The 17,097-nt window shown below is 43.7% G+C and overlaps 1 protein-coding gene across 2 annotated transcripts in view; it reads left to right on the top strand.

Moving 5' to 3' along the window:
• PAPSS2 (3'-phosphoadenosine 5'-phosphosulfate synthase 2) overlaps positions 1-17,097 on the top strand; it is a 112,500-nt gene that overhangs the window by 77,360 nt on the left and 18,043 nt on the right. Inside the window, exons 7-10 of one of the 2 annotated variants that reach the window (XM_030203079.1) lie at positions 1,080-1,191; positions 4,838-4,879; positions 9,311-9,516; positions 14,156-14,291. In XM_030203079.1, coding sequence (XP_030058939.1) covers positions 1,080-1,191; positions 4,838-4,879; positions 9,311-9,516; positions 14,156-14,291 — 496 coding nt within the window. The remainder of the gene's footprint in view (positions 1-1,079; positions 1,192-4,837; positions 4,880-9,310; positions 9,517-14,155; positions 14,292-17,097) is intronic. The other variant, XM_030203080.1, reaches the window with a different exon arrangement.

Genomic DNA, 17,097 nt, shown 5'->3' with positions numbered 1-17,097 from the left:
AAATGTTTTCTGTGCAGATTTTTTAAAGTGCCTTATATAGAATCTGGCCCTTAGCAGGGGTAGACTGACCATTCAGGCAACCGGGCAGTGCCTGAGGGCCCAGAGGCTCCAGGGGGCCCAAAGGCTATGCCCGGTTGCCCTTGCCCACTACTGCTACTACCACTGCACACTACAGCTGCCCTGGTGGTCTAGTGGCCACCGCTGCACACTACAGCTGCCCTGGTGAAGTGACGATTCTCCCTGCCCTGCCTGTGTCCTGTGCTGGCTCTGCAGTTAAAAATGGTGGCGGCAAACTCTCGCGAGACTAACATGAGAGGTCGTAGACACCATTTTAAACTGTGGAGCCGCCACGGACAGCAGCAGCAGCGGCATGCTCAGCAACAGCATGGAAGAAGGTGGGAAAGGGGAGTTGGAGGGACACACAGGGCATGAGGAGGGTAGAAGGGGAGGTCGGAGGACATACTGGACATGGAGGAAGGTAAGGGCTGCAGGGGCAGCGGTAGCATGTTTGGGGTGGTGGTAGCATGTGTGGGGGTGGTGGTAGCGTGTGGGGGTGGGCGGTAGTAGCATGTGGGGGGGGGGGGCAGGGGCAGCAGCGGTGGGAGGGCCCAGAGTACTCTCGGTCCACCCCTGGCCGTTAGTATGTAATTGTCAGAGGATGTTCAGAGGGGAAGGGCATGGGTGGGGCATAGACAGGGTCAACACTTCCACATGGAACTTACACACTGGTGTAATTTGAGCATGTAAATGTCACATTTAGGCACACCCAGTTACACCACCCATAGACCTGGTGTAAATGTGCACACATACATTTAGGCATGCCAACTCAGGCTAGTATTCTATAAGGACAATTATGTGCATAAGTATCCTTATAGAATAGGCCGCTTACTGCCCTAATTATTTGGGCACCTAAATGGAGGCATGAACTTATAGACTCGCCTGCACAATGCTGTGTAATTAGATGTGTCTTCTCAGTTTAACATGACCCTTTTTGTTTAGGGCTAGTATAGATGTGGATATATGAAAGTGGGTGGAATAGCACTTCTGCACTGTGCCTACTGTGTAATTCCTTCTTTCAGGTTGATCTGCAGTGGGTTCAGATTTTGAGTGAAGGCTGGGCCACGCCACTCAAGGGCTTTATGCGTGAGAGAGAATACCTGCAAGTTATTCATTTCAACACACTTCTAGATGGTATGATTTGCTCGTTTCTTGCAATTTCCTTAAAGTTTTCCAAATAGAAACACTGCAGGAAAAAAATGAGCTCAAACGTGCAGTGTTAAAAGTCTAGGGAAGATCATTTAGAGTGAGTCATAGATTGCCCTGGAAAGGTATTTTGCAGCTATTGGACTGACCCTCCATGTTAAAGAAATAGGGAAGAGAACTTGGAAAATGTCAGTACCTTGGAAAACTTCCAGATTTTTTTCCACATAAAAGGCACAGAGTATTTATTTTTATTAGGATTTATTAACCACCTTTGTGAAGAGACTCGCCCAAGGCGGTGTACAACAGGTATAGCTTGATATAAACCACTTCCTTTGTGTTAACAGCATAACAATAGTAAAATAACCAAATAGCATAAAATACAAATAATGAGGCAAATCCAGAGATAGACAAATTAAATCCTGATAATAACAATAACATGATCAGGTGTCAGAAAAAAATTGCACAGTAGAATATTCATGAAGCAGAAACATGAGAAATGTCTGCAGAATATAAATGATACACCATAATAAGCAACATGATAGAATGCTCATAAAACATGGATATGTTACTAGTATGTAGCCAGAACAATATAATTTAACATCTTAATAGCATTTCAAGCCCATAGCTTCCTTGGAAATTTGTGAGTGAAGTACAGCCATAAATAGCTGAATCCATGGTGTGCCTTACATCATTACTTCTGAGGAGATTCTGTACAAAACAAAATTCAAAATTCTGTGCATTTTGAAAACTCTGTGTATTTTAAAATTCTACAGAAAATCTGCACTTTGTACAGAATTCCCCCATCATAAGGTCTGACATCCCCCCTCAACTCCATCTTGCTCCAGCTATAGTTCTCTCTCCCTACCACTTAGCCTTCCATGCCTCCTCTCAGTTCACTCTCCCGCTAACTTCTAACTTCAAGTACGACCCCCAATCCTATGTATCCCAAGGTTCCCCCGATGCTCATACTCTCACCTTTCCTTCTCCTCATCCCCCAGGTATATAGCCTACCTCTCCATCTTACTCCCTTTCCCCATCCCAGCCATACTCCCTCTCATATACTTACCCCAACCTCTGCTCCCCCCCCCCACACACCTCATTGTTTCCCTACCATATATCTAGCCTGCTTCAGAGATCCCCACCTTCATGGCACACACAACCCCTGCTTGCTCCAGTGACCCCCAGCCCAGCTTGCTCCAGCAACCCTCACCTCCATGGCATACTCATCCCAGCTTGCTCCAACAACCTCTACCCTCATGGCACACACCCCATATTGCTCCAACAATCCCCATCTTGTTCCAGTGACCATTCCTCCCACCGTTGCCCCTACGCTTTGCTCCAGCTGACGTCAACCCCCATGGCACATCACCCCCTACTTGCTCCAGCTGCCCCCTCCCCCAATTTCCTGCATTCCCTACTTCACTACAGTGACTCTAACCTGTGGCACAGCTACCCACTGCTTACTCCAACTTCTCCATCACTACCCCCCACCACAACTCCCTATTTAAATCTACTGTTCCTTCCTACCCCCATTGCAGCAGCAAGATGAGGCAAACAGCTTCACTTCAGGCCACTTTCTCCTACTCTGCAACCCTAGGACCAACTTTCATAGCTTTCAGGCCTGTGGGGCTGTATAGGATGGCAGAGCAGGAGGATGTGGCCTGATGTGCAGTCGTTCACCTTCTCCTGTTGATGTCACAGTTTTTTTGGGGAGGGAGATGAGGAAATTCTGCAACACCAGTGATTCCACAGAATTCTGCATTGCACAGTTACACGGAATTTTCCCCAGGAGTACGTCATTATGGCCCCAATTTGCTAAGGCTTTTTCCAATATTCTGTCTGTGAGGCAAAAACACTCATAACCCAGGGAATTATAATAAATGAAGCCATGCTAGAAAGAATAAATTATGTTTTTATATCTATATCTACAGCACTTAAGAAAATTTCGAAAAGACTTATTTTGTTGTTGGACATAAGAAAATGTATTGTCTAACAGAGTTGAACATGAATAGCAAGAATGAAATAGATTTCTTATCAATTACTGTTCATAATAATTCAGGCAGTAGCATCTCTCATAATATCATCCTAGCTCTTTAAGGGTTAAAAGAGGAAATGTGGAGAAATGCTGAATTAAAATCTTTCATTTCTGCTTTGACCTTTCCTCTGCGATATTCTCTGATTGGTCAGATCAGGTGTTCAGCAGGAAAGCTGAATTTTAATGCAGAAATTAGTATCTTCCTGAAGTCGCAGCCTTTAGAGCATTTTTAAGTAGGCATCTAGTTTTTCCTACATAAGCACACAACTGTGGAACGCATTACCAAAAGCCTTGAAAACTACATACGACCACCTAAACTTCTGGAAAAAACTAAAAACTAACCTGTTTAAAAAGGCATACCCTACCAATCCAACATAAATGCCTGATCTCTGCAACACAACAAAACTAAAGTACGTAATGGACATAACACAACTCTTCTGTTGTACAATTCCCTAATGTGGCTATGCCACATGAACTTTATCTTACCACAATATCACTTTGTATTTGTTTACACCGGAGTCTGCAATCACCTCTCCAGTACTATGTAAGCTACATTGAGCCTACAAATAGGTGGGAAAATGTGGGATACAAATGTAACAAACAAATATGTAGGAATGCACTTGTTCAGTGATTTGAATCTTGCGTTTTCAGGAGTGTAGTGTGTGTTCATATAATATGTCTTCATATTTCCCATATAGGAAGACTTCACAGCATATGATATTCACCATACATGGTCATTTCTGTACTTATTTGTGGTCCTCGATGTGTCAGGCATCCAGATGCTTGTAAATTCTAATCAGCCTTCAGTCTTTCTATTGTTTAAGCCTAGAAACAATCATTTCAGTACTGAAGGCAGTAAGGGCCCCTTTTACTAAGCTGCGTAAGCGTCTACGCACACCCAACGCACACCAAAATGCAGTTACCGCCCGACTACCACGTGGCTCTTGCGGTAATTTCATTTTTGGCGTGCGTCTGATACACGCATCTGAAAAATATTTTTTATTTTCAGACGCGCATAATGGACGTGCGCCAAGTGGCATTTGACACAGTAGGTCATTACTGCCCATATTCTTTACCGTTAGGTTTATGGCCGGCGGTAAGGTCTCAGACCCAAAATGGATGCGTGGCAATTTTGATTTTGCCGTACGTCCATTTTCGGCAAAAAAAGGAGGCCTTTTTTTACAGGTGCACTGAAAAATGGATTGGCGCACGCCCAAAACCCATGCCTACACTACCGCAAGCCATTTTTCTGCACGCCTTTGTAAAAGGACCCCTAAATTTATAAGAAGTCAAATAATTCTCTCCTCATTAAGACACAGTGGGTACTGATGAAATTTAGAAAATGGTATATCCCAAAGCAGTAATAATAGGAATGTACAGTCAGAAATACATTCCTAGAATAGAGGAGACTGCAGGACGTTGGCAGCCCACTTCTGTGTAGTGAGGCTTCCTGCTAGGTGTAATACAGTTAACCCTCAAAAATGGTTCACTGGGAATAATTCCGAAGAGAGAGACTTTTCCTTGCTAGATGAATTCGTTCGTGTCTTATAGTCATATTTTCAAAATCTTTACAAGTTGCTCAATTTATGTGTTTCTCAGATGGGCTGGGTAACTCAGCTACACCACTCCAAACAACCTTGGGTGAGTGCACCTTACCATTCCAAACCAATAACGAAATAGATCGAATGATTCGAACATTAATTTTGCTCTTCTTTGTATCTAATTAAATCACGTAGCAATTCTTTCTGTAGATTTTAATTGAGAGAAACCCAATAATTAATTAGCATGGTTTCATATAGATGTATTTTCAACGCTAACTGACTTGATCTCTCATATTCTCTTTTGCATGCATCTCCTAAGTAGCCATTTTTAGATATGAGAAGCTTGGTACAAACTTTCCTTTTATTAAATTTATTTAGCAAATTCAAGACCTTAAAGTCAAGCAACAGTTTCTTCACATTCTGAACCCAGAGTTAGACTGCTCCTAAATTTGGAAAGAGGGCAGTCCTTGATATTATATGACTTTTATCTGAATCTCGCCACAGCTACTACGAGGATTCACATGAAACACCCAGCTCAAAGGATGGGCTATATATGATCGTTGACCTGTCTTGAATCTAATCAGCAGATTTTATCTTCAATATGTGGGGTTAGTCCAGAAATTCTCAACCCAGTCCTCAGGATACACCTAGCCAGTCAGGTTTTCAGATTATCCACAATGAATATGCATGAGATAAATTTGTGTGCACTGCCTCCATTGTATGCAGATCTTACCCACAATGAAATGCATGAGAATTTTGAAAACTTGGCTGGTTGAGTGTGTCCCAAGGACTGGATTGAGAACCCCTGAGTCAGTCACAAGGGATTTGTTGTTTACTTTCACTTTGATTAAAGAAAATCCATTAAACACGCAACATAGGAATGCACAATAAAATATTAACAATGAACTATAAATATCAGCTATTAAAAAGGTGAGTTTCCACTTTGAAACACAATAGATTTTTCTTTTGGTTCGTTTTGCAGAATTGCCCTACTTAGTTGTTTCCATTTGGCTGTCACCAGAGCATCTTCAAGTGTAGCAGCCTATATTATAATGCCCTTCCCATGTCCTATTCTGTCTGCAAGCACGGCAATGGCTATATGTGACTGAGGGCCCCTTTTACCAAGCTGCGGCAAAAGGGATCTATGTACTGAGCTATGTTAGTCCATGTTACTCTGTATTAGACTAATAGGGAAACATGTAAATGAGCTGCTGAGCAGGTTTGTGCAAATTGCCTGAAGCACTGCGATTTCTGTTTTCTGGTTATACTAAAACCTTATTACACCTCAGGAGGATATAGTTAAGATTTACCATTACTCCCAATCCCAACCCCACATGAGAGAAGTGTCAAGGGCTTTGATGCCTTGACCCCTCACCACCTATCTGATGAACAAAAGGACGAAAGGGCCTTGATGCAGTGGCATTCCTAGGGGGGGGGGGGCGGTCCGCCCCGGGTGCACGCCGCTCGGGGGGGGGGGGGTGCCGTGCGCGCCTGTCCTCCGTTGTTCCATGCTTCTTCTCTGCCCCGGAACAGGTTACTTCCTGTTCCGGGGCAGAGAAGAAGCATGGAACAACGGGGGACAGGCGCGCGTGGCACCCCCCCCCCCCCCCAGCGGCGGCATGCACCCAGGAGGGGGGGTTCCTTCATGGGGGGTGTCCTTTCGCCGGGGGGGGGGGGTCCATGCTGCATCGGGGTGCGGGGCGCATCGGCGATCCGCCCCGGGTGTCAGCCCCCCCTAGGAACGCCACTGCCTTGATGTCCCAATCTCTCTCTCCCTCCTGCTGACTGAAATATCAAGGCACTTTGGTATCCCAAATCTCTTCTCTGGCTTCCCCTTTCCCTCTTCCTAACTCTTCTCAACTGAAAGATGGGGGCAGGAAGGAGCACAGTGTCTTGTTGCCTTACTGGTGCGAAATTACAAACTGCAGCAACTGTCCATGTTAATGGACAGTTTTAACACAGTTTAGTACATAGACCTCTTAGTCTTAATTTATATCATGTGGCACCATTCTAACACTGGTAATCCTATTCAGGTGAAGACCAAATGCAAGTAATGAAATCTCTGTATCTAATTCTCACATCTGTTAGAGTTATATCAGCAACCACTTCACAACTTCCAGTTGATATGAAGAACGGCACATTTTTGCATTTAAACTGAAAAATACATGTTTACTTTTATTTGGGTATGTTTTTAAGGTTGTCAACCAGATCCAGATTTGTCTGACAGGGTTGATCCAGTTCTGGGTTTACCCCATTGCATGTAGGGACTTGTAATCTTCCTTTTCTTAGGGCAATGGTTCCCAAACCTGTCCTGGGGGCTCCCCAGTCAGTCAGGTTTACAGGATATCCACAATTAATATTAATGAGAGAGAACTGCATGCAGCGGGGATTAGTTTTGCCGAACAGATAAGCTGAACAGATAAGTCTTTTAAATTTTGTCCATTTGAAATTAAGTTAAAGAAGAGAAATGAGGAGAAGGGGGTTTTTTTTTGCCAATGATTGAGAGACAGGGGCATCATGTTGAGCTTGGTGCCACCTGAGTTTCTGAGGCTTTTTCCTTCCCGATTATTATTATTATTATTAATAATAATAATAAAAAAAGAAAAAAGTAGAAAAAAATAAAAATGATATGCAGTCATTACAAAAACTTTGGGACTAAAATCATTGTTGTATTGTGAGTAGGTTTATATCTAGTCATTCTCCTTTGTTGGTTAAATACAGATAAATATAGGCACCAAGTTATAGAATGAGGGAGAAAATTTCTGTCATAGGAAGGAGTGATCATGTCAGATTATTGTTTTATTGGCCTATTTCAAAATGTTGTTATCTACATATCTGGGCAGGTTGCTGTATACTTGCATGATAATAGAAATATATCCAACTAGTCATACACGTTGTGTCGTTCTTCCAGGAGAAAATCAAGTGCCATCTACTGTGTGAATCTGGAAAATCAATAGGGCCAAGTCTGAAGAGCATGATCGTGTGCCAAAAATCAGTCTAAAAAGCAGCATCTTAAGGTTCTTCCTGAAGGTGATAGGGCAAATCATAGCTCTTGGGTCATCCAGGAGGGAATTCCAAAGGGCAGGCCCCACTACTGAAAAGACTCATGCACAGGCCTCAGCAAAACACAATTATTGCTCTGAAGAATGTAAAGTGTTGTATATAGGGGTTGATTAGCACATTAGTGGTTTATTTTATATAAAGCTTTATGGCTGAAAGTCCAAATTTTCAGTTTGGCTTATCATTGAATTGGAAGCCAGTGTAAAGAATATAAGATGGTGTTATGCCCCAGATTCTATATATGGCGCCTACGGAAACCAAAAAGTATTCTATAACAATACTCATTACTTAATTGGTTAACTAGCACTAATTGGTATTGAGATTTACGTGCACAACTCACTAAGTGTATTTTATAATGTGGTAAGTCGCATAGTGGAAAAGGGGGTGTGACCAGGGGGGTGGGACATGGGCATTTCTAAAATCTATGTGCATTATTATAGAATGCTCCCAATCTGTGCCTAATTTAGGTGTCAGGATTTACACCAACTAAAACGTGGCCTAAATGGATGCGACCAAATCATGTGATGAGCTGCTCGGCGTATTCTATATACCGCATGGAAATTTAAATCTATTCTATAAAATTTGGGCATACTTTAGAGAATATGTCTAGGCATAATTCTTTTCCACATGGATTTTTCAGGTGCCATATCAGTGGCGTAGCCACAGGTGGGCCTGGGTGGGCCGAGGCCCACCCACTTAGGGTTCAAGCCCACCCAACAGTAGCACATGTTTAGTGGTAGCTGGTAGGGTTTCCAAGCTCTGCCAGTTGAAGACTTCTCCCTGATGATAACAAAAACGCTACTCTCCAAGATACCGGCACCTGCGCATACTCAGTTTTCAGCGCATGCCTGCTGCAGACTACCAAGGTGAAGAGAAGCATTTTCCCACCAGCTGAGATATTTTTTTGGTGTGTGGGGGGGGGGGGGGGGGGGGAGAGCATTTGGTGCCCACCCACTTCTTGCCTAGACCCACCCAAAATCTGCTGTCTGGCTACGCCCTTGTGCCATATACAGAATCTAGCCCTATGCACCCCAGTACTATTTGAGCTGCTGCATTTTTCCCTGTCTATAGCACTCTTAACGTAGAGGCTGGTAGACTCAGATAGATAGAATTGCAGTAGTCTAAAGCTTGCAATCAACAAAGATTGAACTACAGTCTGAAAATCATCTGGTCTGAAAAATGGTTTCAACCAATGAAGTATTTGTAATGTAAAGAAGGAACTTTAAAAGTTAGTGATACTGGTGGAATACAAATGTTTTTGATTTTAAAAAATTTTGTGGGGATTTCAAAGATATACTGCTGTAGGTGATAAATGGATACTCTGAGTGTAGACTTGAAAAGAAATATGGAGAGTAGGATGTATGCTTATCTTGCTAATAAATACATCTTTGCTAAACTGTCTTTGAGTGTTGCAGTGCACTTTTGGCTTTGCATTTCTACAGCAAGTAATTTGATGGGTTTGTCCCTCCAGGTGGACTTATTAATCAGAGCATCCCCATCGTGCTGGCTGTTTTCTCAAAAGACAAGGAACGTCTGGATGGCTGTGTTGCTCTTGCACTGGAGTACAAGGGGAAAAGGGTGGCCATCCTTAGACACCCTGAGTTCTACGAACACAGGAAGGAGGAGCGTTGTGGCCGTGTGTGGGGAACCACGTGCACCAAACATCCCCACGTAAAGGTAGCTATTTCAGTTATGATAAAATAACATTTGCAAGAACCAAGGATAGAAACAAAACCTGTTTCTTGGAGCAGAAATTATGCTGCTGAGGTTTGCGTTAAGTGGTCTTAGTATTTTATATTTTTTTAATTACTCCTCGGGCACTCTTATAGGAAAAAAAATCTTCTCATCACATGAACTTTTGAATGTCAGCAGTGCAGTCGGTTCAGAGGTATGTTATTTAGAGCGACTGCTGTGCCAAATGCAAATATAGGGAAAATCCACTGCTTAACTATTTTACTCTTTTGGAATTGTCATAAACTACCTGGATTGGCCACCACTGGAAATAAGATAGAGGCTTGATGGACCATTGATCTGTCTCAGTATGGCATTGCTGATGTACTTATGTGCAGTATAATTAGGGTATCAGTTCTTAGGTATTTAAGTTTAGGTATTTATTTTCCAGTTAATTGGGTTTTGTTTGAAAGAACAAAAAATCAGTGGGGGTAATATTCAGAGAGCAATGGTCAGTTTTATTTTTAACTCTGGCCACCATTAGCTGAATTTGCCTGGATAGTCATTGCCAGCAGCTATTTGGGTACTGGAATACCTGGGTGTTTGGTGACATGCCAGGAGTTACCTGGGTATCGCCAATATTCAGCCTTTTGCTGTCTTAAGTTAACTGGATAGTTATCAAGGTGTCACCACTGAATATCAGTGGAACTCCGGTAACTCCTGGCTCCACCCTGACTCTGCCACCAGACCATTCTGGCTGGAATTGGATAGTGCCACGGCAGGTCTCCCCAATCAGCAAGAGATAACTAGATAGGATTCTCTCCTACCCAGTTTTCTCCCGCTAAATATCAGCCTCAATGTTTATTACTTTTTTCACACTATAGATACTATTGCTGTTTACCTTTTGTAGTGGAATTAAAAACAGGAAAAGTGGGGGGAAATTTTTTAAATGTTAGACGTTTTGGATTAGTGTTGCATTGTCCTTTGCTGAGATCATTTCTTAGCATTTTAGGACTCTTGTACATGATGTTTGTACTGTGTTGTTTTGCCTCCACTTTGTTTGGTTGTACTATTACTGTGGTTTCAGGTAAGTAATAAAGACTTCTAAAAAAAATTTTTTAATGTATATTTGTGTCACAGAAAAGGCACAAAAAATGAATCTAAGATGCAAGACTAGGCAGGGGTGAGAGAGCATTAGGGGAAGTTGTGATTTTTTTTAATGTTTATCCAATAAATATCAGGGGGGGTTCTTTGTTTGTTTTTTGTATCTGGGGTGTTTTATCAGTGCTTATCATTTAAAACCTAAAATCAGAAGCCTAAATATAAAATTAATCTTCTTTTGAGGCCCATGCCCAGAAGTGATTTGTTTGACCCTATGACCTCAGTGAGGTTACCTAGCTATCCAGAGGTGCTGACCACATACATGCTTTTTTATTTTAAAATCCAGGCCACGTGTATAGAAATCTTAAAATCACTTAGCGCCAGAGCTATCTGCTTTAAACAGGAGTGTGACTAGTGACATTCCAGGCTCAGCAAAAAGAATTTTGTTTAGGGGAGAAGTTATCAAGGGGAGCTGTTGTTAAGATGCATTAGTTTACAACAAGCAATGAAACTGTGTTAAAATAGCACAACTTGGGGCAAAATAACCCATCTTAATGATAGCTCACGTTGGTAACTTCCCCTCCTTAAGTTGGAAACAGGATTCTGCAAAAATTACAGGTAGTAAGTTATAGTGCCAATTTTAGAAGCACTATTTGCATTTTTTGATCTGCATAAACCAGCATGTAGGCTAAAAACAAAGGAGTCCTTTTACTAAGGTGCGCTGAAAAATGGCTTGCGGTAGTGTAGGCATGGGTTTTGGGCGCATGTCGATCCATTTTTCAGTCCGCCTGTAAAAAAGGCCTTTTTAAAATTTTTTGCTGAAAATGGATGTGCGGCAAAATGAAAATTGCCACGTGTCCATTTTGGGTCTGTGACCTTACCACCAGCCATTGACCTAGCGGTGAAGTCTCACGTGTTAACCAGGCGGTAATGACCTACATGTGTCAAATGCCACTTGGTGTGTGTCCGATACGTGTGTCCGAAAATAAAAATTATTTTTCAGCCGTGTGTATCAGCCGTGTGCCAAAAATGAAATTACTGCAAGAGCCAAGCGGTATCTGGGCGGTAACTCCATTTTGGTGCGCATTGGGCGCACATAGACACTTACATGGCTTAGTAAAAGGGCCCCTGAGAGAAGTCTTTTCTGGGGCTTAAGGTACAGATTTTTCCAGACATTTGAAGGGAAACCCAGAAGCAACCAGACAGTTCTTATTGATGAAATCGGGTGTGCTCCAGATTGGTGCAACTTTTCTTCTTAGATATTCATATAAAAGTGTTGTTAGGTATCAATTAACTAAATATGTGTTTTTTGAGCCTTCACATCTTTCAGCATTCCTGGTAACTAGATGTGTTACGGGGGACCAACAGTCCACCCTTAATTGATAGCTCTTTTATTATGTAATACTATACTCTTTAGCTATGTAACAGGTAATATTGCTTTAGCTGTAACGTCCTAATATCCCCTATTTTGAATTCTTCGATTCTAGTATTGAGGACTTGCGTGATGATTTCCTTTGTTCTAGATGGATATTTCTATTTAGTATTTTTTTTCATTTACTCTTCACTTTTCTGTACAAGTTATATTGCTGGAATTAAAACTTCAATTGTGACAAATAAAAACATTTTAAAAAACAGCATGTAGGCATTTATATTGCATAAATTTCTAAATCCCGATTTTTACAAAGCTGGGATGCACATGTCTAACTCTGAAAAACATGCATATGGCAACGGGGTATCTTTTAGGCAGGACTAGGGTGGACCTAAAGCATAAATCTGTATTCCCCATTTCAGAAGGAGAATGCACATCTATGTCCAAAAAGATCAATGTCAGAATTTGCACTTTCCACCCTTAGCCCCACCCCTGAACAAATATCAGACTATGTGACAGCTTAGGAAAAATAAATATTTATGTTCTGCCACATACCTGTGTATGCTGGTATTTCAAAACATAAAATGGTTATTTCTGAGCACATAAATGTTTATGTTGCCATGACAATGCTGTTGATACTTTACATGTTTATGGTTCTAACTTGCCTTGAACTGTCTTGAACTAAAATGGATGCCTCCGCCACATGTAACGGGCAGATCTTAATACATCCCAATCTGGATGTCTCAGTTCCACTTTATTCATCCTTTCTAAAATGTTACTCTACACGTTCACTGCACCATTTAAATGAATAGTGATGCTGAAAATCTGCATCACATTAAATGGGTAAAATATGTTTTCTTACAGCCTCTGCTGACAATTGCCCTCCAGATTTTTAACACTTTATGGTCAAAGAAACCAGTGGGTTGCACTGCCAGGCCCTTTTACAACAGAATGCCTACAGAAATGAGAAGCAGCACAGTGGAGTAGAAGAGTAACCTACTGGTTAGAGTACTAGACTGCTATCTTGGGGTTCCTGGTTCAAATTCCACTGCTGCTTCTTGTGAGCTTGGGCAAGTCACTTTATCCTAGGGTTACCATATTTACCCTAAATAAAAAGAGGACACATGCCGCCCCTGTCATACCCCACCCCTGCCACTTTGACCCCCCCCCCCCCAAAGAAAGCCAGATCCCCTCTCTCCCTCCCATGTAGATCCCCTCCCCAATTTTCCAGCCTCCCTTTTTGGGGTAGGAAAGAGCCCCCTCGTTTCCCAGTGCATCTGAAGACTGTCTTTCACCCAGCACCAATTCAAAATGGCTGCCGAGAGTTCAAGAAGTGACCTTGCAAGACTTCTGCTGAAGTCTTGCGAGTCTGCTGCTTGAACTCTCGGCAGCCATTTTGAATCAGTGCCAGGAGAAACACAGTCTGCAGACGCACCGGGCAGGAAAGAGGGGGCTCTTTCCTACCCCGAAAAGATCACTAGACCACCAGGGCACCACACTAAGGTAAAGGAGGGGAGGGGAGGATAGGACGCCCACCTGCCCGTCCACCTGCCAGCCTGCCCATTTGTCTGCAAATCTGGACAAACATGCAGGCTGGCAAAACCCGCCCGGTTTCCCGACCATGTCCTCAAAAAGATGACATGTTTGATTAAAACCAGACTTATGGTAACCCTACTTAACCCTCCATTGCCTCAGGTACAAAATTAGATCATAAGGCCTTCAGGGACAAGGAAATACCCAGTGTACCTGAATGTAACTCCCCTTGAGCTACTACAGAAAAAGGTGTGAACAAAATCCAAATGAGTAAATGTAATCTGTGGCATAACAAACTTAAGGATCAATTCAAAAATGAGATTTTTTGCTAGTAAGTGACCTTAATTTTATTCCCAGCCAAACTCATAAAGACATCCATGTGTCAAAAGACCATTTTTTAATGTGGGGTTAGGAATCATTGTAACTTTTTTTTTTAGCTTTTATAAACAAATAATTATTGAAGCAAAGAAGTATATCTGAAATAGCGCTTTTTGTCCCAGCAGTGGTAGGATACATATATTCCAGACCTCTACAGGCCTTAGTATCTGTTGCTGCCCAATATTAGGTATTTACATGAGGCTCACTCCATGGAAACTAGAATTTAAAGCAGATATTAACTGCCTCATGCAATATGCTTTTCAGATTGTGATGGAAAGTGGGGAATGGCTGGTTGGCGGAGACCTGGAGGTACTGGAGAGGATTACGTGGAATGATGGCTTGGATCAGTACCGCCTGACACCACAGGAGCTGAAAGAGAAGTTTAAAGAACTGAATGCCGGTAAGCATGCCATATGATCCCATTCAACACAGTTTGAAGGAACAGATAATCACTGATCTGAAGCAGCTCTGATAGTAATGAGGCAAATGTGGCCAGTAAGCTCCATCTGACTAGTTGCAGTGTGGTAGCTAACAACAAACCGTCTTCCTTGTAACCAATGTGTTTTGAACAATGCACAGCAAGTAGATGGCTAGAGAGTATGGCTCAGGAAGACGAGTCCCCTAGATATTCATGTTTAATACAGTCTACTCCCTTGATGTTAAAAGCCAGCAACAAGACATTTACTCCTCCCCCCACCCCCACCCCTTTTACAAAGCCGTGTTAGTGGCTGCCAGTACAGTAATACTGATACAGCCCATTCAAAGTGAATGGGCTGTGTTGGCCTTGCTGAGCGCCTTTGTAAAAGGGGGGTTTAGGCATCATTTGACCTTACGACTCATTGAGGTAGATTAACTTTCCAGAGCTGCCAACCATAATTGCTTTTTTATAGGCATCTACAGTATATTTCCTTACCATCAGCAGCAGATGAATCCAGAAATTAGTGAAATGTATCCATCTACCAACAGGTGGAGAGAGGGATCACTGACTAGAATACAGTGATATAGGACAGGTAGCTCCCCAGCTGTTTGTTGTCTTCGGGGAACTGATTCAGTCTGTGCTTTGTAGCTGCAGAAGGCAGCACTGTAGAGGAGATGAGTGTGCTTTATTATTTATCTGCCTTCGCAGTCTGCTGCCTGTGATCCCTGGGGAGATGTCTACAGAGCCCAGCAAGTGCTGTACCTGCTGCAGAAAGAGGCAGGCAGCAGTGTCTGGGTTCTGTGTAGAGAGATGTGTGGAGTTGTCTGCAATGGAGCCCACAGCTCCAACAGACAGTATGGTGGTTTTCCATGCAGGAGATTCCCATCCACGTTCTCCCTTGCTGCAGGCTGATGTGGCTCCCTTGGCCATCTTGAGTTCTCCTCAGCATGAGCTGCTGTCGCAGCAGACATCTGGGGAGACCTGTGACCCTGACAGACCTGGTCCCTCGTTGATGGCTGATGTGGGGGCAGGATGCTCATGGTTTTCGGGGGCAGGGGAACCCTTTTCCCCTGACTTTTTCCTGCTGTTTCATCAGGCATACCAGATGAAGAGGACTGAGCAACAGGCTGGCTTCTTGGGACAAAGTGCTTTGGGGGGGGTCTTCTCAACTTCTCTGTTTTGATCCACCTGAGAAATGGAGGTGTCTGGGCATGGCTTCTGAGGCGGGGTCATTGGCCCCTCCATCTCCTCCAATGTCAGAGCCAGCACTGTCCAGCATGTCAGGGCAGTCCCCACAGGGGGGGAGAACTTGGAGGAGGGGGAGCTGCTGACCAGATGACCTCATGGCCGCGCACATTTTTCATAAGGAGAAGTTGCCCTCCTTGATTGTTAATCTGCTGTAAGCTCTTAATATTGCTGTGGATGAGTCTCCAGCTCATGCAGCGACTAACCCAAAGATGGCAGCACTAGGAGGCCTTCTTGGTCTGTCCCAGTCCATGAGGTGATTGATGAACTCAGCTCAGCTCAGTGGACCACTCCAGATGCGGGTCTCTGGGTGGCAAAAGCCATGTCTCACCTTTATCCGGTACCGCAGGCTTACCTAGACAAGCTTAACCTCCCTTAGGTGGACACGTTGGTGGCAGCGGTAACCAAAAAGATGACCCTCCTGGTGGAAGAGGATTTTACATTGAAGGACGTGCAAGACAGGAAGCTGGAGTCTCAGCTCATTACCTGTAGACAGCCATCTGCAGTTCCTACGCGGCAAGAGCTTGCCTCTCCTAGGTGCAGCAGGCGGCAGACACAGCATCGGGGGAGGAGGTCCATCCAGGCCTAGGTGGACTTTCCCTCTTTGAAGTCTGGTCTGGCATATTTTGCGGACTCGCTATGTGACCTTTTGTGCTCTTCTGTTATGCAGATGGTGGTGGCAGTTACAGGCTGCTGACTGTTGTGGATTTGCCATTGGGCAGCAGATGTGGCCTCTAAGCAGCATCTTACCAGGCTCCCCTTTCAGGGGTAGCTACTATTTGGAGAAGATCTCGAAAAGTTGGTTAAAGACTTGTGAGACTCCAAGACACAGTGCTTGCCTAAGGATCTTCAGAGGTCAGCTTTCAAGGTAGGAGCAGTGCATCCTTGGTTTAAGGAGGCCTTTGGCCTTTCCGAGACCCCGCTTCCAGCCATGGTCATCCTTTTGGAATGACAAGCGAGCTACAGGAGCCACAACCCGGGTCGGCACCCTCTACTTGTGCTGCCCAATGATGAGGCGCTAGTCCATTGCTTGACTCTGCACATAGGGGGTCGACTGACTTTTTTCTATGAGCAGTGGGCCCAGATTACATCGGACCTGTGGGTTCTCGACTTTAACAAATTAGAGTTCTCCTCTTCTGTAAAAGATTTTTTCTGGGAGTCCCCATGCAGGGTAGCATCCAAGCACATGGTGGTTCTGGCCACCCTGAGCACCTTACACAGTCTGGGCACTGTGGTACCCATCCCGAGTGTGGAGATGGGTCTGGTGTACTATTCAATCTACTTTCTGGTGCCAAAGAAGGGAAGATCCTTCCGGCCAGTTTTGGACCTCAAGCACGTGAACCACTTTCTCAATGTTCAGCATTTCCGCATGGAAATGTTGCAGTCCATCCTGGCTGCCATGCAATTGGGAGAGTTTTTAACTGGCCTAGATCTCAAGGAGGCCTATTTACATACTCCTATTTGGTCGCCACACCAGCACTTTCTTTGGTTTGCAGTGCTGGGCTGCCACTTCCAGTATGCATTTCTGTCACTACTCTGAAAG

The sequence above is a fragment of the Microcaecilia unicolor genome, chromosome 5 (assembly GCF_901765095.1).
Source record: "Microcaecilia unicolor chromosome 5, aMicUni1.1, whole genome shotgun sequence".
Taxonomy (NCBI): domain Eukaryota; kingdom Metazoa; phylum Chordata; class Amphibia; order Gymnophiona; family Siphonopidae; genus Microcaecilia; species Microcaecilia unicolor.
Note: the sequence above shows the minus strand (reverse complement) of the source record. Positions and strands in the feature narration are given on the sequence as shown.